The 27,689-nt window shown below is 40.1% G+C and overlaps 1 protein-coding gene across 1 annotated transcript; it reads left to right on the top strand.

Annotated features, from left to right (window-relative positions):
• The first annotated feature begins 542 nt into the window (after positions 1-542).
• Positions 543-27,549, top strand: DNAJC3 (DnaJ heat shock protein family (Hsp40) member C3). The gene is made up of 12 exons (XM_054272114.1): positions 543-712; positions 6,519-6,629; positions 9,564-9,688; positions 10,684-10,758; positions 16,347-16,499; positions 17,749-17,930; positions 19,867-19,986; positions 21,771-21,876; positions 21,972-22,092; positions 25,853-25,985; positions 26,733-26,881; positions 27,315-27,549. Exons 1-12 carry the CDS (start codon positions 631-633, stop codon positions 27,470-27,472), a joined length of 1,515 nt encoding a protein of 504 aa, XP_054128089.1. The 5' UTR covers positions 543-630; the 3' UTR covers positions 27,473-27,549.
• Positions 27,550-27,689: the final 140 nt, after the last annotated feature.

Here is a 27,689-nt window from a genome sequence, read left to right on the forward strand (position 1 = left end):
TGGGCCCTGGAACAGCTCCCCAGGGCAGTGGTCACAGCACCAGCCTGACAGAGCTCAAGAGGTGTTTGGAAAACTCTCTCAGGCACATGGTGTGATTCCTGGGATGCCCTGTGGAGGGCCAGGAGTTGGACTCAATGACCCTGATGGATCCTAACTCAGGAAATTCCGTGCTTCTGTGATAAGGCAAGGCTGTATTTCCCAATCCGACTTTCAGTCTCTGTAATTCTCTGGGCAAATCGTTAACTACTTTTCACTCAAGGGATGTCAAGACGAGCAGGGCAGGAGAGGGCAAAGAGACAGGAGATGAAATGCAGACGCAGCCAGGCACATGCCCCGTGCGCCTTTCAGCGGGCGGCCAGGGCGGGCCGCCACCATCTCTGCGGAGGGCCCCTGCCGGCCGCGCCGCCATGTTGGGTGAGGCGCCGCGCCCGGGCGGGGCCGACGCGCCGGGGCGGGCGCGCTCGCGCCGCTCCCTCACATCCGACGGCGGGCGCCAGGCAGGGGCGGGCGCGCGCGGCGCGGCCAATCAGCGTCGCCCACGACCCTTCCCGGAGGAGCTGGAGCCGCCGCTCGGTTGGGCCCGGCCCGGAGCCGCCACTGTCGGGACCGGGGGCGGCGACGGAGGAGGAGATGGTGTCCCCCGCTGCCTCGGCCGGGCGCCTGGGCTCCGCGCTGCCCTTCCTGCTCGTGCTCCTCGACCTGCAGTACCAGGGTGAGCCGGGCCGGGGTCCCTGTGGGGCTGCGTTGCGAGGGGGGCTGTGCCGCGGCCCGTCGGGGTCGGGCCCTCGGCCGCGGTGGCGGTGGCTGGCCTCCCTTCCTCCGTCCCTCCTGCCGGGGCTGCGCGGTGTCCGCCATGGCGGCGGGGCGCACACCCCACACCCCCCCGCCGGCTCCCCGGGCCCGTGTCGTCTTGAGAGGGGGCATATTTTGGGCAGGGGTGTGAGGAGGGAGGTACGGCGCTGCCAGCTCAGCGCTCGGGGCTGTGCCGAGGGCTGCGGAACGAGGGCACGGCCGCTGCCGCGACCTGTCGGGGTTAGTGGCAGATCCTGGCAGTGGCTCGCTGTGTGTGCGCTGCCCGGCCTGCTCCCGGACGGGCTGGGGCTGCCGCCCGCCGCTGCTAGGCCTGGGGTGCCTTGGTGTCCTCGAGTGCAGCTGGGTGACAGCAGTGGCCTTCTGTGCTAGCAGTGAATGTCCCGCTCCCGTGAGGATTTCGTGTAGTTCCGAAGTTCAAAGGCTTTTCCAGTTGCCCTTCTCAGCCGCAGCCAGTGTTAGAACCGCACTTATGGAGATTCGCTGAGGCTTTTGATGGTTGCGTTGTATTGGTTCTGTTTTTGTTTTGTTGTTATGGTTTCTGTTGGTTTTTTGTTGGTTTTGGTTTTTTTCTCCACCTCTCGCCATTAGTATTTGAAGTTCAGCTTATCTGTGCTTTGTGTAGCTTATTTACTTTCATAGTATCCTGCCAGCAGCACCTGTGTAGCCAGACTTTTATTCACAGACTGCTGTTAATTTCCTAACTCTGCTGTAGAATGGTGCTTACAGTCAGGGACATTCTTTACCTGCCAGTGGCAGATGGAAGTGGAACTGAAGCTATCAGTAGTCAGAAAAAGGCTATGGGCTTAAGGAAGATATAGGTTAACATTAAAAATTCAGTTGATACACTAAATAGTTCAGCTGGCCAGGTGGCAGCAGGAACATACTGTGGGAAAGACACCCTGCATTAGACCACGCACTGTGGTGTCAAGTTCCCTTTTTTTTTTTTTAATATGCATTCTAGTGTTGTTAGAAGACAAATAGTAACTTTTGTCAGAGTATACTGTTTCCCCCTCCCCCCCCTCCCCCTTAGAATGTGGTGCTCCTGCTGAGGATTCTTAATTTAGAGCTGCCAACCTATTTCAGGTGTGTGGTTAAATGGCTATTTGAGTTTAGCACATTTCCTAGTTTGAGGGACATTGTCTTAACTTCAGTTAATAAAGATGTACAGTACTAAACTGAGAAATGGTAGTACTGGATCTTAATTACTGAATTCACTAACTTCTTAGTTTAGGAGTTAATTTTTCAGAATGCTTAGTTAGAGAATTTGGGGGGGGGTTATGTTATTTAAGTATCTAGATATTTTTTTCCCTCACGAATATTACTGGTATTTGAGCTGAAAAGGTGTTCATAGTCATGTTTAAATTTGTATCTTGATGTCTTGATAATAGAAGTCTGCCTTTTGTCATCTGATTCATGAATCTGGAAGAGTCATTCTGTATTAATTTTGTATCTCACAGTTGATGGCAAGGAATACTATTTATATCTGGCTGGTAAATACACTTAGTAAAAACGTTTTTGATTCCTCCTCTTCACCTCAATTTGTGATGAATTTGGCACACATCCTCTTTTGGGAAGATTCATTCTTCTCTGCTGTTTGTCCACACTAATCACAACAAAAAGAGGTGGCTGAGCAGGAATAAAGGAGTGTTGTTCATTTCCCCCCTCTCCTCACTAGTAGCAGGAGAAAGGAAATGTAATATGGGGAAGAATAAATGGGCTCTGAGTATACAGAGCCCAGTTAGTTACTGTCAGGCCACAAGCATTAAGTGTTTCTTTTTCTCCCCTCACCTTTTTTTCCCCCTAAGTTTGGGAGCTTTTTTGTTTTTTTTTCTTGGCCCCAGATACAAAGGCTACTTGAGGGTGGGACTTTTTTTGGCTGCCGGTCTTTGCTGTGTTTACCAACTTCCTTTGCAAACGGAGGGAGTGAAAACTTGATGGGTGGAAGTTGCACACATCTCTACTGTATGCTCTGAGGCTCCTTGTAAACCTCAGAAATGTGGCTTCTGAAACTCTTGGTGCTTGTTTGTATCTCACTCAGTTCAGTGTAATTCTTGAAAATCGTGTTAGCAAATGCACCTAAAGCAAAAACCAAGCTGTTGGAAAATAACAGCAAACTTGAGATTCAGGGTCATTCTGATAACAAAAATGTTGCAAAAGCAGACTCTCCTGACAAGATAAGGCAATCATTAAGTTCCTCTGTGGGGAAAAAATAAAGGTTTAGATGAATGCAGTTAAGATTAATGACATGAATGCTGCTGCTTTATCGTTGAAACAACCACCTTTGGTACACAGCAGGAACGAATTCTGTTTATTTTCATAATCTTGTTACTCAGCTTGGGAACAAGATTTAGGAAAAAGTAGGTGGAAATTCTACAGGGGGAAAACAGGAATGTGTGGACAAATGCAACATTTTTAAACTGTTCTCAGGTTGCAGGGCTTTCCTGAGTTCTTTGCAGTGTGGATGGAACTGATTATACAGGGATATGATTCAAGTTTGTAGACTTAGGTGCCTACACATTAGCACCAATTACCCTAATAAAACAAAAGTCCTGCCAGGAAGTTATAATTTATTTGAAGTGAGTGTATTTAACTGGAAAAACAGGTTAGCTGCACCTGCTTGTCTTCCCTGCACCTTCTGATTGTTGTCCCTTGAACAATTGTCAGGGTTAGTACCAATTATATGGACATAGTCTGGGGGTTTGTGTTTGTTTGGTTTCTTTGTGTTGTTTTGGCTTTTTTTTTTTTTTTTTTTTTTGACTCTCAGACTCTTGCTCCAGACTTGCAAGGACTACAGGCTCTGAATTTATCTAGAATATTTGACTTTGATTTAACAGCTCATGTGCATGGTTGTTTGAGGCCCAGGGTGAATATTTAACACTTAGGCAGTCTTTAGAAATTATATGCAAATGAAAATACATGGAAGTTTTTAAAAATAAATTGTAACCTTGCATATCTCTTGGGTAAGTTCAGTTTCTTGGTGGAGCATGCAGAGCTTCTTGAGCTGGGCCTGTAGTATCCAGCTCACCAATGTGTACCTGCTGTAAGGAGCTCTGTGGGGTGGGGTTTGGTGGCTTTTTTTTGCTCCAGCTGAACTTTACTTCTTAGGCTCATTCCCAGACCAAAGAGTGCATAGCTACCCAAACAGGTGGCAGAGAATTTGAGTCCTTGGACTCCTGTGCTTATGTTATCAGTTTTCAAATGTCTACTGTGGGCTGCTTTATTTAGAGCAATTGTTTGCCTACAGCCAGAAAATGAGTAAGCATAGATTTCTGTGAATAAACAGCTCAAGCATTGGGTCAGTGCAGAGTGTTCCTGAGAAGTTACGGTAAATGTCACTTTTCATCGTGGTTAGGCTGATGATGCAGGCTGCTCCTGGAGATTCATGCACCAATTTAGGATGTTCAGCAGCTTGCAGAGCTGAGGTTTAATGTATAGTTTACTGTATTTTACAGGGAATCTAGAGGACTTCACCATTTGCTTCTTTATTTATTCATGTTGCTCCTGCTTTTATTACTTGTTTGCTATCAGTGGGCACCTTTCTCATTTGTTTGAGCAATTGTCTTCATTATTTTCAAGGAAAAAGATGGCTCTTCCACCTAAGGTATTATGTAACTGTAAAACTGTCCTGTACACAACATGTTTGAAAGACACTAAATTGGGTAGGTACATCTTACTGTGGCAAAATGTGTTCTTGGAGCTATCCTGATGTGACTGAATGTAAAACAAGGATGGTTGAGACTGTGGGAATTGAATGCCATATTTGAGTAGATGGAAAGCTCATCAAAGAGCAATTTATAGCCCAATTCTAGGCTACCACTCCCAGCTGACAAGTTTTGAAAGATTTCAGGTGTTTGTGTATGGGGGGAAATACAGGAGGGATGAAATTGAAGAGTTTTTAGTTGATATTAGGTCATGTTAAATACTTCAGTCTGTTTATAGTTTTATGCCTGCTTTGCTGCTAGCTTACTTCCAAAGCCAGGGGAATTTGTGGTGAGGCTGTTTTTCAGTTCTTAGTTTTTTTTTTATTGTTTCATGTACTTGCTTTGTCATTTTAAAGGACACTGGACTACTTGATGATTGAAGCTTTAAGCTAGTGAAGGGAAATGGGCAAGGAAGAATGTCCTTTTTTGCTGCAAATTGGACACATAAAATAGGAATAAATTTTTTATATGCCTAGAATTGACTTTAAAATGAATCATTTAGTAAGATCCTCAAATAATCATTACCTATCATGTAGGCAGTTTTAACTCCATCTACTTAAACAAAAAGTATTCACTGGAAATTTGGGACTTCATGAAGGAATTTCCATTAATTAAAAAAAAATTTGCTTTCTGTCATTGTTCTAAAACAAATAATTGAGTTGAGCCCTTGAATCCAGCGTGCTGACTTATTGTCAGTCTTTTAGCAGATAGAACTTTCTCTAGAGGATGTAGAGGGGATTTTGTTCATTTTAGTAGAGACAGCTCAAGGATTTTCTTGTAATGTGGAATTAAAAGAATTATGAGCTGTATCATGGTGTAGAAAGGAAAAAATAAATTAAGGTCCCAGGTGTTGAGAGCTCCTACATCTAAAGTCGTGATGATTTGGTGATAAGAAATTACTGTTTGTTCATTAAAAATACGCTGTGGTTTAACCACCTTCATTGTGAGAAGTTTGAATATACTTTCCTTCAATCAGTTGTACTATAACATTTTTATTTGGATTCTAAAAAACAACTCTGGAATGCTGCTGCATTTTTGTATTTAAAGTGCCTATCTGAATCAGCTCAGTGCAAAACCTGAGTGAAATAAGTTATAAATCATTGGGTTTTAATATAATGTGCTTATTCAGGATTTCAATATATTGCCTTGTTTAAATCTAGGCATAGGGTATTCTCTTAATAAATGAAAGTTTTTCTAGTGTGGAAGTTTTTTAATAGTCATAAGCTGGTGGGTAATTTGTATGGAATTCTGCCCTGATGTGAAGACTGCAGGAAGCAGGACAAAGGGAAAAGCTGTTGCTGAGTTGATGTACGTACAGCATGTACCTGCACTTGGCTGCTCATTTCTTCTCAATAGTCTTACCCTGTTGGTGGAGCAGCAGCAATTTATTAGCTTTAAACTCAAACTGGCACTTCAAAGACTTACCACTTTACTATGGTTTTCATGCTACTGGTTAAAGGAAAAAGGATTGAGAATTTTAATTGTTTGTCTAAACTTGCAGTCCTGGAGAAGTTTGCCCTGGAAATTATAAAGATGAGACAAGTGTAGTAGATGAGAAGCCAATCTCTAATAGCCAAACAGTTCTCAGTTAAGTATGAAGTTACCATCAGGGTCATGAATTTTAACTTAGAACCTGTTTGTATTTGCTGCATGTGTGTGTTACGAGTCCTTTCCAGATCCTTCTGGAATTGAAAGTCAGAGTGTGTTACTGAATGTGTGGGTGTGTATTTGGTGCCTTGTCACAGTGGGGTGCAAAGCAATGTCCTTTATACTTTGATGCATCCTTATTGGGACATGCTGTGAGGTTATTAGACTGCAGGGTGCTTTACAGAGTCTCAGAATCCCTTAGGTTGGAAAAGACCTCTGGGATTACCTGGAGTGCAGGAGGATGTGACTTCTGCCTCTGTCAATAATGGTTTGTTCCATGTATTGTATTATCACTGTATGTGTTTGCTGTAATCAAACTATTCATTCAGAACCTTCATCTTTTTGTTTTTCTTTAAGGAGCTGAGTGTGGAATAAATGCAGAAGTAGAAAAACAACTTGAAATGGGGAAGAAGTTATTGGCTGCTGGGCAGCTGGCAGATGCTTTGTCTCACTTTCATGCGGCTATAGGTATGTATCTCAGGGAGGTGACTCTTGTACTGAAGTACCTTTGGGTGGCTTCTTCCCACTGTTTGCTTCATTAAATATCCTGCTTTCTTGCAAATTGCATTCCATGAATCGCAGAATTTGGGATATCTTTATACAGCAGTTTGGACAGAAGCCAGCAGAGATGCAGTAGAATATTTATGCTTTGGTTTTGATAAAAGAGAACTGTTAAATTAACTACATGATACATAAACACTTCAGTCACTGTTGTTCTAGAAGCTAACTGCATGAAAGGAATTATAATTTACTCTGATATTATTTGATGAGGTATTCCCTGTCTGTCTAATCCCATCAAGATCAGGTTTCATCTTTGTGATGTTTTTCAAAGTATGAATATGTCTTTGAAAGGCTGACTTTATCCATGCTTTCTCCTATCCAGTGCTGTAAAAAATTCAATGTTTAAAATAGTCTCTCTCTCTTCTTATTTTTTCTTAATTAAATCTTGAAGTAGGTGGTATCTCAGTGAAACTGATGCTGCAAGTTTGAGATACTGAGTTGGCTGTGGAGAGCAAAATTGTCCCTCTCTTGTAGTCAGATAGTCAGTTTGTTCTTGTTTGGTATTCTGCATTTCCAGCAAACTGAGAAGTTAAATGTTTGCTTTTAAGAATTTTAAAGCAACTTAGCTGATTAAAATCCTTTAATTGAAGCATAGAGACAGCCCCAGTAAAAAGCAGTGTCCATTAACACTACAGTTTCTTAATTGCATAGTACTGTTTTAAGTTGTTGGACTTTGTTATAATGTGTACAAGTGCATTTTTTTTTCTCCGTGAAAAGAATACTGCTAAGATGTTATACATTGATGAGTTGTGCTGTTGATACTTTTTAATTTATGCCTTGGTTTAATAGTGAGATGTAAAGGAAACATGGGTTGCTTCTGAGTTATTAATATTTTCTTTGCATTCTCCAAGATCAACTTCCCTTATATAGAGAGAATGGAGGAGGCAACTTCTTCCTTTTTTTCTGTTATGGAAGTTCCTTGTTCCACCTAGATGCAGTCTGTTACTCCTTGGGTTTGTATGTCACTGCCAAAGCATTTCTGTGGGGTCTGTGCACAGTTAGTGCTACAGCCTGGTTTTTTCCTTTATAACTGGTTGGCAAACTTGGACTTGGATTGATGAGGAGACCAGACCAGTTCAGTGTGTGGCTGTGAGGGTCCTGGTGGTGTTGTAGAGGCAGCAGTGGTGTGAGGTGCCTGCATGGGTGAAACCCACTGCTTTGCCAGCTGTGCTAGAGCAGCTTGTACAAATATGGTGTGACCACCTCAGTTGTGACCTTTATGGGATTCTTATTTGGATGCTGATTTTAGCCTGATTGCCTCATTTTCATCAGCCTTCTTTGGATTTTGCCTTTTCAAAAAGATTTTAAAGATGATTTGCCAACTGTGCTTGTGAGGAGGTAAGAATTCTTTCCTGGCTGTACTGCATCGTTGTAGACTGTGAGGTAAAGATTTTTCTGTCTTGCCTCAGCCAGTCTGTTTTTGGTTTTTTTGCAAACATCTGAAATAGATGAGAAGCTGTCCATATTACCTCTCTTCTATTAAATTTTCAACTCTTTCTTCCATCCCAGCTTATGCCTTCTGTCTAGGTGTCAACTGCTGTTCATTACTGTTGCTGAAGTACTGAGGCAAAACTGTGTCAGATAATCATCTGGTGCTGGAATGTGCTTTCTATGTTAGCTCTTTCCTACCTTTCATCCTTTGTGTATTAATCAAGTTCCTTAATTTCAGCTGTCGATTTGTACCTAGCCTTCACCTTTAGGGCTCAGTGCTGCCTTTTTTTAAGGGTATTAACAGCTGAATTTATTTGATGTTTATAATGCTGACATACAAAGAGGCATACAGCATGGCAGTGCCTATTAAATTTCAGCTCTGGAGATTAGCATCTTCACAACCAAGATACTTTAGAGGAAGAGTGCAGATAGCTTCTTCTTGGTAATGGAGGTGGCCAGCTATGAAACTTCGTTGACGATCATAAGATTTTTGTTGGTGCTATTTCTTCCATTTATTTTGAAGTTCAACCTCAAATGATGTGAGGAGGAAAAATACTACTTCTGTTCCTCAGATGTGGATGTTCTTGTCTGCAAATTCTGGATTGATTATTATGTTTTTAATAGTGTAGTAAAAGGTTTTCTGTATTCAACATTGGGTTACTTTTCCTTTAGAGCCCACAGTAACTGTCACCTGTTTCTGTGAAATACTGCATACAGAAGAATATTAAGAATACTATTTTTGTTTTCAGAGACTGATGTTAGCCTCTTGTACAGGAGTATGTGCTAGCTTGGAGAGTGTTCAAATTGCTGCATCTTGGAATTTTGACCAAGAGACAATATGGAATGTGTGGGCCCTGAAGTTAGCCTTCATGTTGATAGTGTGTGTACGTTTGTCTGCTGGTGGGAGGGAGTGTTGGTGCCCACTTTATTAGTAAGGAAAGAAGTTGCTGATATTTCAATGAATGATATAAAGAGTTAGTGTCTGTGTTGACATTGCACTAACATATTAGTAATTTTGGGAGTATTTGCATGTATCCAATGTGGTGATCAGCACCTGGGCTGGAAAATGATGAATTAATGTGCTTTCAAATGTAGGCCTTCAGCTGGAGGTAAAGCATTAGTACCTAGAGGCCGTTCTCCCATATAAAGCAGAAGAACGCATGCATATTTGACCCTCACTCTCAATTATTTGGCTTTTACAGCATTTGTGTAGTCTTTATTGTTAAATAATTAAACTGCATAGAAAATACTTCTTGCATAATGTTGCAAATTTTATGTCTTATTAATGTATACCATTGTTTCCAGGAGCTTAAAAGTCAGGTGATTTATTTTTAGTCATTACAGTTCCATTGTACCAGAAATTTCAGTAGCTTTGAGATATCATTCTGATTACTGTTTGTTCATTTGCAGAGGGAGACTCTGAGAACTACATTGCTTATTACAGAAGAGCCACAGTGTACTTAGCCATGGGCAAATCTAAAGCAGCAATTCGTGATTTAAGTAAAGTGGTTGAATTAAAGCAGGACTTCACATCAGTAAGTATTACTGGAACTGAAGAGTGTTCAAGTGTAAAAAAACTGCTTCAAAGAAGGTTTGGGGGTTTTTTTCAGACTTTGCTCAACAGGAAAAGAGCAAAGATTGTCCCTCAGAAGGCTTTAAAGTGGGTCAAATAATAGCAATGTTGTGTGTGACTTAATTTGCAACAATGTTGAGCACAGTCTAGACAGTTATTTGAACAACTACTAGTTTAACTAAGTTCATGGATTTATACTAAACATTTCTCTCACTTGTGGTCATTCTGTTCACCAAGGCTTTGCCATTTGGGACAAGAAAGCACACAGATGCCTCTGGGTTTTTTTGTCTTTATCAGTGTTAGATTTGAGGTATCTGTTCTCCACAGTAACTGTCCTAATCTCATGGCATTCCTGTGTGACTGTTGCAAGCTCAGATCTGCTTACACCTTTCTTCATTCTATGTACTGTATGTGGAGACTGCCTTGCTGGTTGGAAACTGATGCTGAAGTCCTCTCCAACTGATTCTCTTTTTGTGGGCAGTGGTATGTCCTGTATGGTTGACAACAAAGGAGCAAATGTTAAATTCACTGTTGTATGAAAATATTCATATTAGAAATCAAAGTCTTCTAAATCACTGACTTTTTTTTTACGTAGCTTCTATTATTCTGAGAGTTTAATGAAATAATTAAATGTGTGAATTGTTTATTATTTCTGCTATTGAATATGTAAGCAGTTATAATCAGGAAAGTTGTGTAAAGTCCCATTCACTTTGATTTGTGAAACTTCTTACATGAGTTCTTTTCATAACAATTGTCTGCTTTTTGTCCCTCAGTTCTGGTGCAGAGCAATCCTTTGCCATTGAAGAGGCCTTATAAGAACATTATTAAATCAAAAAGACAAAGAATGGGTGTCACGATCCCTGTTTCAGCTTGTTAGCTATACTAAAATGAAACTTGTGTTCATACTTTGCTCAATTCCCATTTGTTATATAAATAAAAAGTTATGTTTCCTTTCAGGCAAGATTACAAAGAGGACACTTATTGCTTAAGCAAGGAAAATTTGATGAAGCAGAGGATGACTTTAAAAATGTGGTAAGTTGGAGACCAGTGTGGAGCTACATCACTACTTTTGAAGGTTGGCTTCTGAGCCAAGGTCACATCTGAGCTCTGATGCTCTATAGAGTATGTGCTATCTAGGCCTGAGTTTGTCTTTCCTGTTCTTTGCAGGCATAGTAGCTAAGCAACCTTTGTATGAATAAATGACCAGTGAAGTTGCAGTATAGTGATGCAGATGGAATGGAGTGTTGTCTGAAACAAAGGAGCACTTGGGAAAGTCTTTCTTGTGTGTGCCTGATACTTCATGATCTCTGCTTATTGAGAGCTGAAGGGAGGAGCCTCCATTCAGAAAATAGTGATGTAGTTGAACTCTGGTTTACATCACCGTATTGATGTCTCCCTGGGAAGTCACTAGGGGCATCATGGATCAACCTTTGCAGGTTCCTGTCTCTTTTCACCTGTTGCAAAAGAATTGGTGACTGTTAGTTTAGCCTCTGAGCAGTTAAATTAGTACATTTCAGTGGCATCCCTCTGTCTCCTAATCTGCAGAGTTCTCCATGTTCGTGCATATCTGACAGTACTTTCTCTTCGTGATCAAGAATTGTGCAGCTTCCAGCTACAAGTAGTTGGATATTACCCACCTAAAACTCACTTGGGCTGTTTTTAGTTTTGATGGGTATTTTGTGCATTTCAGCCCTATATTGCAAAGCTAAACTGAGCTAACCCCAGAAAAAAAAAAGCTCTCAATGAATGTGAATCTAAATTTCCTCTCTATTGCACAAAATTCATGTAAATATGAGTATACATAAGATACATTCTTCATTCTTGCTTGCTCTTCAAGAGTCGCTAGTTTGAACAGCTGGTGTGTCCCTTTAGCCAAAATAAGAGGAATTTGCAAAGTAACAGATGCTGTCTTGTTGGCTGTCTCTGAAGAGACTGATGAAAAAAGAAGCTGTGTGGTCCAGATTGCAGCTGTTTAATGGAAATCTTACTAGGAAGTGTGGATGACAAAACTGGAGTGATTGTTCTGTATGTTCTGCAGGACAGCTACAAGCAATGGCTCTTGCAGGTAGAAATGCACCAGGCAGTTCTTGTGTCTGTAGCAGAGCTCCAGCAGCTTATTCTCACGTTCACGTAGCAATGGCACCTCTGGCTGCTTTTTCCTCAGTGAGTTCCTTAGGAGTGTGTGGTCTGAGAGTGGCGCAGCCCTGCTGTCTGCAAAGGTGGGAGAGAGTCGTTCAGCTCGGATGAACCGAGGACGCAGCTGCTGCAGTAACAGTCATGCAGTGGCAGGGTTGATGGGAGTCTCTGTGTGCATCTCTTTGCAGTTACTGTTTCTTGAAGTATTGCTTAATGCTGCGTATGGAATTGTTTCTCCAGTCAACTGTAAAATTTCTTTTCCTATTGCCAGACCTGCTGCAAAAATTTATTTGCTGCTTTTGGCCAGTCAAATAGTTACAATACTCAATCAGGCTTTAAGTCAGAAGTAGAACAGAGTTTCTTCCCAGAAGCTAATTTAGGAAATTAGCATATTAGTTCTCAATCTGACTTCTATTTTCCTTTGTTCTATGAACAACATTGTCTGTGTACTTAGAGTGGTCTGTTTTGAAGAGCATAATTTTCAGTTAAGTACAATATATTCAAGCAAAATGAGTAAATACTAAAGTAGTAATTTGCAATAGGTTAAATTGTTTGTGTGTGGAGTGGGTTAAATTGTGCTACATACCTTGAAATCTTTAAGTAAAATACCTATTTCTTTGAGGGGTTTTCCTTGTTTTCTAAATCTTGCAGATTTCTCATTCCTTCTCTTGTAGTCATGTTCCTTAAAAAAAGGTCTCAATAATTTAGGAGATGCAATCATTTTTGAGGGAGAGAAGGCAAGAAAAATTCAGCCCATCTAAATGGAGGGAAGGATGACAGGTAAACTTTCGCAGCTTGTCAGACCAGTGGCTTTGTGTAGAACTTACAGAAATGTTATAACTATTCATATAAAACAATAAACCTGTCCTTTAATGTGGAAAGAAAACTCATATATTCAAATTCTTTCTATATAATTTCATAGTATCAGGAGAAGGTTTCATGGTGCGCACCCTAAATATCTTTAAGTGATTGATTGTTGAGCAGTTTGTCTGTATATTCCTGCCCTCTCTGGCATATTGGCACTGACTGCCTTGTGAGGCAGTGCTAGTGTGAGAGCAGGCAGTGGAAATGCCTAGCTGCAAAGGATACAGTATTCCTTTTTGGGAGCTGAGCCTCTTGAGATTCAGCCTTCATGTGTTATTTTTAGCTATTTTTTTTTTTTTTTTTTTTGTACTCTGTACTTTCCTGTTGGCTGAAATTAATCACGAGGTTTGGCTACAGGGTGTGATTCAGACTTATGCCTTCATATTAAGCAATACTACATTTCTAGAAGCCTCTCCTTTTGGCCTACAGATGAATCAAGCTGATTATATGTTTTACATGGGTAGTGTTTTCCACGTGAAACAAGGAGTAAGCAAAATTCCTTTGGTGATTTTACGAAGTTGTTGCTCATGATGTATGAATAGTAATTATTTCTCTACTACAACTTTGGTTTAGTGTTCATATGCTTTAATATCAAGTTCTTCTCTTTGGGTTAGTGGTTTCTGATTAACAGAAGCCAGCAGGACAGATCTGAGGGTGCATCAACATTCATGTCCAGGGCCTTGAGCCATGAAAGCCCTGGAATGTTTATTTTACCTGTAAGCGTGTGATTTTGACTGAAAATAAAAGGGATATTGGCATGCTTTCATTGATGGAAGGCCTTCTGGAAAGGTGACAAAAACAATGCAAATGCTGGCAGCCCTGTGTATGTGCCTTTCAGTGTTGTCAGTGACTCTGCTTATGTTCCAGGGGAAATGCTCAAAAAAGCATTTGGTGAATTCTACAGAAGGTACAGAATTAGAGCAGAACTTCTGCCTTGTCTATTGGAAAGTGAGGAAAGGATGAAATTGTTATATTTGTTTCAGATTCTAGTCTCTTGAGACAGACTGTAACACAGTGCAATTTATTGCAATAAATACTGTAAATGGAGGTGTCCTAAATAGACAGTTCTGTCTGCCTTGGAAGAACAAACACTTCAAGGCTCAGCGCTGAAGGCGCCGCTTCTAGTTCCACTAGGTGTCAGCCAAGACTAAGAGACTGAGCTCTGTCTGAGCTCTGTGCATCTGCAAATTGCTTTCTCATCTAAACCCTTGCTTATTGCAAAATACATTGGGCAACAGCTTTCCATGGTTGGTTGTTATGTGTAATAGTGCTGTTTTGGATGTAGGTGGGAGAGGCCATCTTAAGGCACTGTAAGTTAATCAAATTGGGTTAAGTTACTAGACAGTCTAGTTGGCTGTTTGAGGCTCTCTTAACCCCATCTGAGACATTTAATATAGCATTAGATATTTCCAAATACATTCCTCTGTGCTACAGTGATCATCTGTAGTTTCCGAGCTAAAGAATAAAAGTTATTTAAATATTTCCTTGGGTTTTTTTTTTTTTTTTCATCTGTCTGACATTTTAGCTGTGTTACCTGATATGTTACCAGTGCAGGGCTTTCATCTGTGCACTGTCCTTGAGTGCATGGATGTCTTGATTTTAGATACCACAAACCATGGAAGTTTCCTCAGTTCCCTTCAGGATGTTTTTCACAAACTGAGTGAGCTGGCTGCTTTTTGCTTTAGTTAATATTACTGATTTAAACATCATAGCAATATGCTATTACTTGTTAGGAACTTATGAGTGTGTATTTTCATCATACTGTAGCACACGCTCAATGACTTTTGTTTGAATGATACCTTGAAAAATTTCCCTGTCTTTAACTGGACATGTTGTGCTGCCTAAAATTACCTAGGTTGATTGACTCAAATGGTCTTGGTTACTGTTGGACTTGTCTCCATGATTGAAACATTGCTTTTCATGTTGCACTGACATTTTCTCCAATATAAACATACCGTGAGTCTAAGGAGTGTGGTGTTGGAAGTTTTTATGGAAGTGTAAGGCTTATCCATACCAAAGGCTCTTAATTTTTGAGGAGGAAATGCTGAGAAATTAAGAAAGAAATCAAACAAGTCTGCTGGAACTAAGGAGTTCAGAACTTCAGAGAGTTTTGTAGACTTGGTATTTTTTGAAATTACAGGAGTAGAAATTTGCCTCTGCAACAAGCTCCAGGTTTTAGGGAGAGAGTGGATGCACAGCATCAAGGGCTTGTAGGCAGAGTTCTAACCAGAAGAAAAGCTTTGTGAGACTTACATTGGGAATCTTACAAAGAAAGACAACTTTTTGATCACATTCCTCTCCTCTTGCTGAAAGACAATATAGGGAATAAAGGAGAATTTTCAGGTCTCGGTACAACTTGACTTTTGCCAAGTGAACTGAAAAATTGCATAGGGTTCACAAAGATTTTTAAAGAGGAATTGAAGACAAAGTGTGGGACTTGTGCATGATTTTGGTATAACATTTAGGCTCTTTCCTTTCATATACTCAAGTGGTAGAACCAGGGGAAATTCTGGTAAAGGACATCTGAGGGCTGAAGTTGAATTATGTTAGACACATAAGCACAAAATACATGTCTTTCAAGAACTTACTGGTGAGAAAAAGAGAAGTGGCCACTTCAAGATAAATGGGGAAAGAAAAAAGTACTGGATGTCTTTGAGTGACTTCAGTTCACATTCTGTGTATAGAATGCAAGATAATACAAGTTTTTACTTAAAAACAAACAAAAAAAAGTCATGCTGATTTGTCCCTTTTAAACTTTGAAAGTCGTTTTGATCAGCAGCAAGTGTGAAGTCAGTGCTTCTTTCAAGCTACAGTAATGCTACAAATTCCCTGGCTTTGCAAAGGAGTGGCTAAGATTGTCTCTGGCCACGTGTATCTTCCTGGGTGATAGTAAAGTTGCCTGAAAGATATTTTTAAACTTTTTCTTTGAAAAGATAAACCTGCCTAAATGAAAGAGGCAAGTACAATGTAATGACTTCCACTTGCTCAGAGAGAGGGGTTAAGAGAAATGAGAGTCCTTGTAGACAAAATGTTAGACTTGTTTAAAACTATGTAGGAAACTGAATGCATGACTGCCCAGCTGAGTCTTTTCCCTGGTTGTAGCCACTTAACTTGCTGCTGCAGCCACTTTTTGTGAGGAAAATGTAAGAAACACAACTTCACAGTAACAACTGTCTGGAACATGTTTCATTTATTTCTGCTATGAAGTTGTAAATATGTATAGTGCCTAAAGGGAGAGATGGAATTAGGCCACGTGATTACACTGTCTGTTGCTGCTGAGGAGTGCAGCGTTTAATAGCTGATAGCAGAGGTGAATTAATTGGGTTACAAAGAGATCCACAACGTCCAGCAGGTGATGGGGGACAGTGACTGTTGTGTTTGATGTGTCCAGTGATGATTGATCAGGCATGAAGAACTGGGTTTCTCTGACTTCTGACGTCTTGCATTGAATCTCAAAATGTTTCTTTCTTCTGAAGTTTCGAGGTAGAAATGCGTACAGTGGAGTTTGGAAACTCACTTTAATCTCAGCTTTAGTCAGTTCTCCATGATATGAGTATTTATGGGACTGAAAGAGATCCTTGAACAAGCATTTGAGTCTCTTTTCTTGTTCATGTTTGCAGCTCAAATCCAATCCTAGCAATAATGAGGAAAAAGAAGCCCAGACGCAGCTGACAAAATCTGATGAGCTGCAGCGCCTACATTCACAGGCATTATCTGCCTACAAGCAAGAGGATTATGGAGCTGCTATTTCTCTTCTTGATGAAATCTTGGCAGTAAGTGTTAAGTCAAATGGTACTGTGAAAGTAAGAGCTTCTGACATCTTTGTTTTTGTTTAATAGTTTCTTTACTGATGTGAAAATAGCTTTGGTGTAACCAGTTTAGTTTTGCTGAGCACTATAGGTCTGTAATAGTATTGGAGAGAGGAGAGGGCTGAGCACTAGCTGCAGAAGAAGTCATAGTCTGTCTTAAAGATACTTCAGTTAAATTTCAATTACAGATAACTTTATTGATTATATTTTCCTGTTTTTCTACAATTTGTTATTCTTGGGGAAGCTGGGAAGAAGCTTTTCTGAAATCAGTAAAGTTTTGCCAAGTATAGGAGTTACAGGTTTTTTTTAATCTGGATTTTTCATTGTATATATGCAGAGAGTTTTAGTCTTGAGAAAATGAAGTAAAAAAAGATTTTTAAAAACCCCACAAAATTAAAAATGTAGGTAGCTAGCTGAATTTTCATCTTGTTCCTTAGGTAGCTGTATTTGTTGAATTTTAATTGGTGTAAATAGCCTGATAGTGCAAGTGTAAGTAACTAATCATGTGGGCATTTTTTGTGTAATATAGAAATGACTCTGCACATACAAATTAGTGCTGTTGACTTGGAGTTTACAACCTTGGTGCTTTTGGTGATGAATTGTGCAGGAATTGGGGAGGTAGCATGGAAAAGCAGGAAAGCTTCCTCTAAGAAGATAATTTCCAAACAACTGATAAGACTTAGACAGATTTAATTCCCTAAATCAAATTTTGATAGGCAGTTCCTCATGAGTAATTAGTTTTGCCTTACTGTGACAATTTTACCTCTCTTTATTCTTAAAATCCAGATATTAAGGTCAAACTTGGTGGAGCTGCATCTTACCCACAGGCTTCTTCCTGGAGAACACCCGACAGCTTGGTCCTTGCTGTTCATTACCTCTATTCTTTTGGGAAGATACAATAATTTATGATTCTGGTATCCTTTCCTGGAGGCTCAACAGACTGTCCTAGTTTAAGCAATGCCAGTAGATTTAATTCATCTCTCTGCATGAGTTCATTGCATCATTTACAAAATTTTCAGGCCTTTGTTTTTCTATTTGGGCAGGTGCATCACAGCATCCACCAGGAAGCAGAGATGCTAATTTCATGAGCTCTGCATGCAGCTTGAACCTTATGCTGTTGCAGTTGGCAAAGTGAAATTAAATGGGAGTTTTCTTTTGGGGAGCAAAAGAAGTGTTATGGACCAAAACCAAGCTTTAATTTTGATTTCTCAAGGTTTGTGTTTGGGATGCAGAGCTACGGGAACTTCGAGCAGAGTGTTACATAAAGGAAGGGGAACCAAGCAAAGCCATTAGTGACTTGAAAGCTGCTGCCAAATTAAAGAATGATAATACTGAAGCCTTCTATAAAATCAGCAAAATATATTATCAGCTGGGGGACCATGAATTATCTCTCAGGTAATTTTACTATTTGCTCTAATCATTATAATTGAGACAGAAAATACAATTATGTAAGTAATGATGAATCACGAAGTATCTCTTGTGTGAGGTTTGGATGGAGAATCAGCTGTGGTCTAGATCTGCTAAAGGGAGTTCCATTCTAGAAACTAAGGATTGGCAGTGAAGAAACCCGTGTGTGTTCTTGGCAAGACCAGCCATCAATGGTTCCAGGCACCTTGTTTCCTTAAACAGAAGCCAGAGTCCCTCTCCATCAGAGTTGCTTACAAGTGCTGTTTTCATTGTGTTTCTCCTAGAAGGAAATGCTTTTCTAAATTTCCTGTAGTGGAATTTTTCTTTTAACCTAAAACCTCTGTTGAATTTAAGGTGCAAACAGAAGATGTCTACATTATGTTACAAGCTTAAGAATAAATAAAAAGTACAGGAGCATCCAAGTATGAAGAGCTTGGGGTGCAGAGCTGTTTGCCTCTCATTCCTGCAGACAGTCCTGGATGACTTTTTGATAATGCCCTGTCCTTTTATTCACACTGAGTTAAATTTAAGGTCTTATTCCCATATGTCCCTTGTCAATCTGGCAGATAACTGCCCTTGCCCAGTCTGAACTGTTCAGTTTGTGTTCTGTGCCTAGCTGCACAAATGATGGAATTCTTCCTATTGCACAAAGTGTTTTCTGTGCCAATCATAACTTCAGATGTGCTGCCTTCATCTCCAGAATCCTTCCAATATTATTTCTGCCACAGAGTCACTTCAATAAGGTGAAGAGAACGGAAAAAGCCTGTGTTTCTTTCCTGGCAGGTGGAAACTGCATGTGATTATGCTTGCAAAAGTTTGTTTTATAACTGGCCAAAAGTAAACATGAAATTAATTGGTTTGCATTAGGCATTCCCTTTCCAGAGCCTACTTAATCTTGTGAGCTCATAGGTCACTTCTGTGATGACTTTTGGGAGGTGGCTGTCACTTTGCACACTGATTTCAAGGGTAGGTGGTATTTAAAAGCACGATTGAGGGCACTGTTGAAGAGCAGAACGGAATCAGAAAGAAAGGGATAAGCCTCTTTCCTTTATTCTTATCTGATACCATTAATTTTTGCATCATGAGATATGCTGAGAAAGAGTTCTATAGCTCTTGAACTTGCTGGGTGCTATCTGTTGTCCTTCCCTTAGTTTCTTTCTCTTAAAGGCCTAATTATTTTCAAATTGGAAGATATTTTTGTCTGGGCTTAGGAACAAAATAAGATTTTGTAATCTCTTCCTGAAATTGACATAGTGGTTGTGCTATGACGAGACTCTGTGGGATCCATAATGTTTATTCCCTCATATGACTGCATTCTGGAGGTTTTTTGGGGTTTTTTTTTTAGACTTTGGACTATTTTGACGCACATTTTCCCTAATCAGAGTCTGATTAAACATTCTTCACAGTGAAACATCAGCCTCAGGCTTGGCTGAGATTCCATCAAGGAGGGTTGTGCCTTAGTTGAGCTTTCTGTTTCAAGTGACACAAAATACACTTGAATGTAGGAATTTTGTAATATATCTGAGTTACAATTGGTGGTAATTTTCCTATCTATTCATCTGATAACTGCTGAATATAATTTCTTTCACAGAGTGCCTTTTTCTTCAAAGGTACTCTTCAGCTCTTTAGTCATTTATTTGTGTAGCATTTAATCTTTTGTGTGTTTGACAATACAAAAGAATTAAAACCAAATCCAGGTAAGTATCCCTGTATGTTTTGGAATACTCTTTTTGGTCTTACTTTATATTAATATTTGGATGAAGGGAGAGATCTGGGAAAGAACTCAAGTGTTATTCTGAACAGTTTATAAATGCAGCATTATGTCTCCTGGTAAAATTTCATAGTATGTGGTGACCTAGGTGTGTTGTTTTGTTTTTGTTTTTTTTTTTTTTTTTTCCACTTCTCCTTACCTCCCTGTGAAAAGTGAGGTCCGGGAGTGTCTGAAACTGGACCAAGACCATAAGCAATGCTTCTCTCTCTATAAGCAAGTAAAGAAACTCAATAAGCAGATCGAGTCAGCAGAGGAATTCATCAGAGAAGGCAGGTAAGTATTCACTGCTATATAAAGGAAAAAAAAAATAGAAAAACCCCACAATTGAGGCACCAACTTACTGATTGAGGAGCTGATTAAAGCGATGCTTTTTGCATGTGTCAGTTGAAGTGGGTACTGAGCAGAGCTCTCAACTTACAATTAAAATAAATATTGACTTGCATAGCAACTATTCTATTCTGATTCCTTCTGATGCCACTTTGTCCCTTTTGCATACTTAACTTCTTTCTGCAGCAGGTAGTAAGACAAACATAGGGATGGGAGTTTTCAGCTCTCATATATTATTACTCAGCACTGATGGGAGCCCCACCTGAGCACTGGACTCCCCAGTGCAAGAGAGATGAAACTACTGATGAAGTCCAGTGAAGTTTCACTAAGATTGGAGGCAAGGAGCATCTCTCTTCTGCAAGGCAAGGCTGGGGAGGCTGAGAGTGTTTGCCCTGAGACTTCTCTGCTACAGGGTGATTTCATCAAGGTACCTGAAGGGAGGGTGCAAAGAGGGCAGAGCCAGGCTCTGCTCGGTGGTGTTCTGTGATGGGATCAGGCCCGTGGGTGCGAACTGAAACATGAAATTCCCTTGAAACATTAAGATATGCTTTTTACACTGCCTCATTTCCACTAGTGCAGGTTGTCCAGGGGGGTTATGGAGTCTCCCCACTTGAGTTATACAAAAGCATTTTTGGACAGTTGTAGGCAGATTTCTGGAGGTGGCCCTGTGTGGGCAGTGGGGTTAGATGAGAAGATGTCTAAGAGTTCCTTCCAACTTCAGCTATTCTGTGATGAAAGGACCATATCTTAAAACTAAAACCACTTAGTAACTCTGCAGTGCCTTGATGGCAGAAGTGGTTCTGACTGATAAGCTTTTTTTCTGTCATGCACCCTGTTCAATGATAGACAGTGCCTCCATATTCTTGTAGTTCTTGCTTTACTTCAATTTTGTGTTCCCAAGCACATGACATCCAGCGATAAGGACCCTGAACAAATCATTAGATATTGTCAAGGTGGCTTTTTTAAATGAAGCACATCAGGAGTATGAATAAACAGAACTGATGCCAGTTTTATTAAGCCAGAATTTGGACTCTTTTTGCTTATTTAATACAGCATCAGCGACGTTTCGGGGAGTCTGAGAGCTTGCATTTCTCTAACTTGTAGCAACCCGTGAATTCAGTCTCACTCTTGTATTTTTAGGTAGATATTCTAATCTGTTTCTCACTCAAGCCATGTAACTTTAGCATTTTGAGGCCTTCACAGCAAAATAACACTTGACTGTGTGACTTGTGAGAAGAAAAGGAGAAAACATCTGTCTGATTAAAACTGGCATAAGGAGCTTTTTTGTACCTCTGTGAATAGGTACCTTTTGTAGTGTGCAGATAGTGTGGACTCTTACTGTGAGCGCAGAACTGAGTCCATCTCAGGTAGCAGTGGGGGAGATGCTTATTTTGAAGTGGAGTGTCATGTTGGACAGGAGGCAAATCTGGAGACCCTTGGCTGTGCATTGTGAAGGATTGCTGTTGTTACCTTGTGCATAAGCCTGAGTGCAGGCCTAGTGCCTGCTCTTCTGTTTCTCACCACAGAGAAGGGAATGGGAATGTAATTCTTGAAGTGCCTGCAAGTTTTCTTTACACTGTTGTTTCACACCTCAACTTTAAGGCTATTGAAGGGAAGGTCCTTTGGTAGAAGGATGGGAGAATCTGTGAATTTTAAGAATTTTCAAATAAAACACAACACCCTGAGATAGTGATTACATTTCATGATATTACGCTTTATGATTTAAACAGGTATGAAGATGCTATCAGTAAATATGAGTCTGTAATGAAAACTGAGCCAGAAGTCCCAGTTTATTCTACTCGTGCCAAAGAAAGGATCTGTCACTGCTTATCAAAGGTAATTCTGCTTATCTCCCTCTAAATGTCTTCAAGACAAACATGAAACAAAACTTCCACAACTACATGAGTTTGGTTTTACTTTTGCCTCTCTAGAATCAGCAGGCTACAGAAGCCATCAAACTTTGTTCGGAAGTTCTGCAGCTGGAGCCAACCAATGTGAATGCCCTGAAAGACAGAGCAGAAGCTTATTTGCTAGAAGACATGTATGAAGAAGGTACACTTTTATGCCATTGGCACATGCTTAAAATGTTTAAAATGTAGTCAGTGTTTCAAAGGCTTTTTTTTTTACCATGCACTTTGATTCTACACCATGTTATCCTTAATTAGACCTGGTAGTTGCAGATTTACAAATCTACTTGGTGGTAATTTTGCCTTGATTAGTGTAAGTGGAATGTACTTGTTTTATCTACAGCAGAGTTGTCTTTACAACAGTGGCCTGTGTTCAGGATGTTTTATGAGACTGTGCAGATTACTCAACTCAGAGACATTTTATGTAATCAGCAATGTCAGAGAATTGCATTTAGGTAAAAGGTAATTAGAGTTAGGGTAATGTAAATCCATTTTAGGAGCTCCATTTTCATGTCTTGAGATGGCAGCATGAAATAATACTGTTCTCTTCCCTAGCATGTGCTGAGGGCAGAGGAAGGTAACAGCCATTGCTTCTCCTTGCATGGATCTCTGTAGTCTTGCTCAGAGAGTAAATTGATTCTATTCCTGAGGCTGCATTTTCCATATGGAGTTTCTGTACAATGCATCCTATTACATGGAGTGATAGAAATGACCTCTAAGATTATCAAGTCCAGCCATGAACCCAGCACTGCCAAGTGCACCACTAAACCATGGTGTCTCCAGGTGCCATATCTGCATCACTTTTCAATACCTCCAGGGAGGGTGACTCAAACTGTAGCGTTTGGGAAGAAAGAAAAGTTTTTTAACAAGGTTCTGCACAAATGCAGCCAGCCAACCTGGTCTTGTGTGGGGCAAATGCCTCCCTGTTACAGGATATAAGGAAACAGAGCACATACCTGGGGTCTGGGAGAGCATATTTCCTGTGCTGGTGCATGCTGGGCTTCACCTAGCCTGGTTCCAAGTGAAGAGCCATGCTGGAGCAGAACTGTGCTTCTCCAGATTGTGTAACATCTCCTGTGCCTTCCCCCTGCCCTTGACAGCAGCGAGGTGGATGTGGTTATACTCTGCCTTCCAGCAGAGCCTCCATCAACAGCATTGCAGCCCATTACTGTTCATCTGCCTGGAGGTGTCTTCATTTATCTTTTGATGGCTGGTTTCTCTTTGCCATAGAGAACACCAGAGCAATTAAAATTGTACTCTCATATTTAAAGGGGCAAAATAATTCTCATTCTTCCCTCAAAAATATTTTCAAGCTGGAGGCACCTATTTTCCTGTTAGAGGTAGGAAATTTCAAAGTGCTTGTAATTCAGAACTTTGAAGGTGATTATTGTTAAGTGTTCAAGATGCAGTTCACTTTGTATATCTGTGTTCATGAGATGGTTTTAATTACTTCATAATCACATGGGATGCAGGGCTTGTCTACGGAGACAGATGTTTAATGACTCCATTTCTGGCATACCTCGTAAGTACAGGAGTCTTAGCTATCTAGAGCACAAGTTTTGTCAAAAAAGGAAAAAACCTGCCTTGCTGTTTCAAAATTGGTCAAAACATACTAATTTTTGTGTTTCCTTTTTTTCCCCTCCCTACTCTACTACTGTAGAGGTTTCAGTAAGAGCATAAAGTGGTTTTGTTATTTCTGTAACAGTGTTGGCATGGATGTAGGTTGTCTGCAGTTACTCATATTTGATGGGGAATTGGCCATCATTCCACATACAGAATTAATCTGTCACCGTTTGAAAAACTCAGGCAAGATACCAAAGCCAGCAAAGTTGTTTAGAGATACAATATCATTACCTTTTGAGATATCATGAAGATTCCTGTATTGAAATAACGAGAGTTAGATTTGACTGAAGTATTTAAACTGAAAGTGACATTGGGAAATAGTTGTTCCTTTCATGTTATGGAGCAGGATGAAAGGAAGTTTCCTGAAATAGCAGGCTGGTAAGAAGCAGCAGTGACTCTTCTGTTTGCTTGTGAGGTACTACTGCTTTTAGAAATAGTGACTCAAAAGAATTGATTAAATATCTCAGTTGACATACCAGGAATTAGTAATAAGTCTCCTGGCTTTATAGCAAACTTCTTGTAGTCATGAAGTTGCCATCCTTTTCCACCTGCTTCCAACCTTCACCCCTCAGATGGAGAGAGCAATTAGCTCTCTGGAAGAGGAAAATCCCTACACTGAAGGGTAGCATAAAAATTAAAGAGGGAAAGGGCAGTGTGTACTTGCAGAGTGTGCTGGATGCATTCCCTCTGCAGTGTGCAGCACTGAAACACCTTCCCCTGTGCTTAATGCTTGCAGTCCTTAAATAAAGGAGTTGATTAAGCAAAAAAGAAGAGGAATCTAATACTGTCATGGCAGGTAGTTGACTCCTGAGCAGGTTTCCCACCATGGTGATGTGGTGCTCAGTGAGGCTGAGCAATCTAAGCTGCATTTGGCAGGATGTTCTCCTAGCCCCTCCTAGTATTACCTGAAGCAGATGAAGTTCAGTGGGGCTTAACATTATTGGTGTAATAAAGCAGCATAATGAAATCCCTGCATTTTCACTGCTTTTATTAGTTTTGATAGCATATATTCAGCACAGATATTAGTGCACACTCCTGTTTTGGGGTTTTTTTTTTATTGACTGGACTAATTATTAAAAATACAAGTAGAAGCCAGAATGCTTTAAGCAGCAAAGGCAATGTCCTGTGATGTGAAAATAAATAGAAATTTTGTTTGATTTGTAGTAGCCTAGGAAATTGTTTGGGCTCTGGCAATACTTTTTGGAGGGTTGTTTTTTCAGTAACTGAAACAAGATTGCAGTGGTATCAGATGTCTGGGTAATACAAATTCATTAGCACTTCCTGCTGTCTTGCTCAGAAACAGTGAAAAACAAATGTAACACCTGCTGAGAAATAGCATCTGCTTGGAAATAATCTGATGCAAGTACTTTGTGTCTAACTTGAGAAACTTAAGAGACTTGGATCTGCGAATGAGAGCTTGAGGATTATTGTAACAGTGAAAGAAGAGCAGTCTTATTAAAAACTTCAACTTGCTTCCCTTGATAAATTTTGACATTAAAGAATATATCTACTTGGTGTCTTAAGAACTTGCAGTAATACTAGAATTTACTTAAAGAAGCCTAGACCTCAAATTTCTTAAAAATTGTCGTCTCTTCCTTTCATTCCTGAGAATGAAACTCTTGAAGTAGAAGTGAGAGCATGCCTTTGGGAAAAAAACCTCTAAAATATAACTTTGCATGTTGTGCATGCAGAGGTGTAAAAAGCCAATATTTGCCTTTTGCTAACAATATGAACTTACTGGTAGTCTGAAATCTGTCTTTATAGTCACTAAAGAGGAAGAGACTTTGTATTGTGTTGATTGAGTGCAGACTGGGGGAGAAGAATGAGTATTCATTTCAGGGCTCTGGTTAATTCATCCTGCAGTTGAACAACAATGTGGGACTAATGTGCAGTGAGCTTTTCAAGTACTAATTGCTGAATCTTTCTTCTTGGTTTCTGTGTCTTCGTCCCAGTCCAGGATATGCATTATGTTCATCCTTATGGCTGTAGTAATGTCCAGAGAATGTTGTGACCTACATTGGTACCCTCCCTTCTTTTTCATTTTCCACAAGTGTGATGAAACTAAAGAAAGAAAATTACCTAATTTATGTGTGAAAGTGAATTTCCTCTATTCCATTATTTTCTAATTTAAGAAAAAGTCCCAAAACATGTAATGTTGAAACTAAAGTTTTGCTGTTTCTGTATGGTAATGACATAGCTTCAGTTTTGTTGAGTGGCTGAATTCTTTAACTGGAAGTTTTTAGAGTAATAAAACCTTTTTTCGTTGCCTTTTTTTATAAAAGCTATTAAAGACTATGAGACTGCTCAAGCCAATAGTGAAAATGACCAACAGATTCGGGAAGGGCTGGAACGTGCCCAGAGAATGCTGAAGCAATCACAGAAGAGGGATTATTATAAAATCCTGGGAGTAAAAAGGTGAGATACTAATTCCAGAGATGATGATGTGAAAGGTGGTTATTTAAACCAGTACTTCTAGGGCTGATCACTTGAATTTGTTCTGCTGAGTGTTAATTTTTGTTCTGTATCTTGCTATCTTCACTCTTCTGCTGTACTAATTTTTAATGTTCAGCTTGTAAAGTGGCATTTGTTTACAATTCCTTTAGAAAGAATGGAAAAACAGCAAGAAGAGAGGAAATAAATTCTTTGGGAAGAAATTATTAGTATAGATGACCCTGAGTCATATGGATGAGTTGGGGAAGAAATGAAGACTGGCAACAATTACTAAAAGTAACAAAAATTGTGGCAGATAGTGTGATAGATATGGAAGGACTGACTGAACAACTTCCCTTGATAATAAGGAGCAAGCAAAGTTCTGGACTAGTCTTGGTCGTCCTTCCAATTGGGAACTAATTTGATCTGGTTTTTGTTATTCATCTGATGGCAAATTCCTCAGACTGAGAACCATATTCTGCAGTCACTGGCAGTAGCATCTTTCCAGGAGAAGTATATGGGTGTGAAGGAGAGAGTGAGGAATCTTGGCTTAAGGTTGCAGCTTGCTTCCTTTGTTTTGTGTAGAGTCCTCAATGCCACTTGCAGAAGGTTAACAGCACCTCATAACTTTCTTGATGCTCTTAATTGGTGTCTCAGTGTTTATTTTAAACTTCATTCGTGTGGCATTTGTGCAGTCAGAAAATGAAGTTATCTGTAATTTTATCCATCTAGAAATGCTCGAAAGCAAGAAATCATAAAAGCTTACAGAAAGCTGGCATCCCAGTGGCACCCTGATAACTTCCAGAGTGAGGAAGAAAAAAAGAAAGCAGAGAAGAAATTCATCGATATCGCAGCTGCTAAAGAAGTCCTCACTGACCCAGGTAATGATGCAGTGGCTTCTTATTTTAGTTACTTTTTTATACATCAAGGTCAAAACAAACGTGTGAGTCATAACAAGCATTTCAGCTTCCCTTTTTCCCTTCCTGCCCTTACCCATCTTGAGAAAGCAGTACACTAACACTTGTATCCAGTCTGTTGCGTGAAGTCAGATGTAATCTGTACTTACTGTGATTCAGTGACTTTTGTTAAAAGTCAAACAGAAATTATATTTTGAAGGTGTCTTCTAGGGATAACGTCTTATAGAGATTTCTAGGATTGACCAACTCTGGATATACTTATGTCAAGGATGTGTGTGTCTCCTTCTGCTTCGAGTGCTATTGCAAACTGCATTTAGATTATAACAGCAGCTGAAGTACTCTGGGGAAGCCCTGTTATTACTGTGCCATGATTGCACCTGGGTTTTGTTTCCTCCAGAAATGAGGCGGAAGTTTGATGCGGGAGAGGACCCATTGGATGCGGAGAGTCAGCAGGGCGGCAACAACCCGTTCCACAGGAGCTGGAACACGTGGCAAGGATTCAACCCCTTTGGTTCTGGAGGAGGACCATTTACATTCAAATTTCACTTCAGTTAGAGCCAAGACTGTTTCTGGGTGGCTGCTGCTGTTTTTTACTTAATTCATTGAAAAATAAAAAGTCTCTCAGTTCAAGACCCAAAATCTTAATTTCTATAATGTTGTCCTTAACCCAGAGTCTTACTGCACTGGAAGAAAGCTCCTTTTTTCTTTTGTTGGATTTGGTTTGTGATGAGCTTGACAAGCTCACACTGATGGGGGTTGTGCTGCCTATGTA

The sequence above is a fragment of the Melozone crissalis genome, unplaced genomic scaffold (genome assembly GCF_028551555.1).
Source record: "Melozone crissalis strain CALT ecotype California unplaced genomic scaffold, PUWL_Pcris_2 ptg000013l_1, whole genome shotgun sequence".
NCBI classification, from domain to species: Eukaryota; Metazoa; Chordata; class Aves; order Passeriformes; family Passerellidae; genus Melozone; species Melozone crissalis.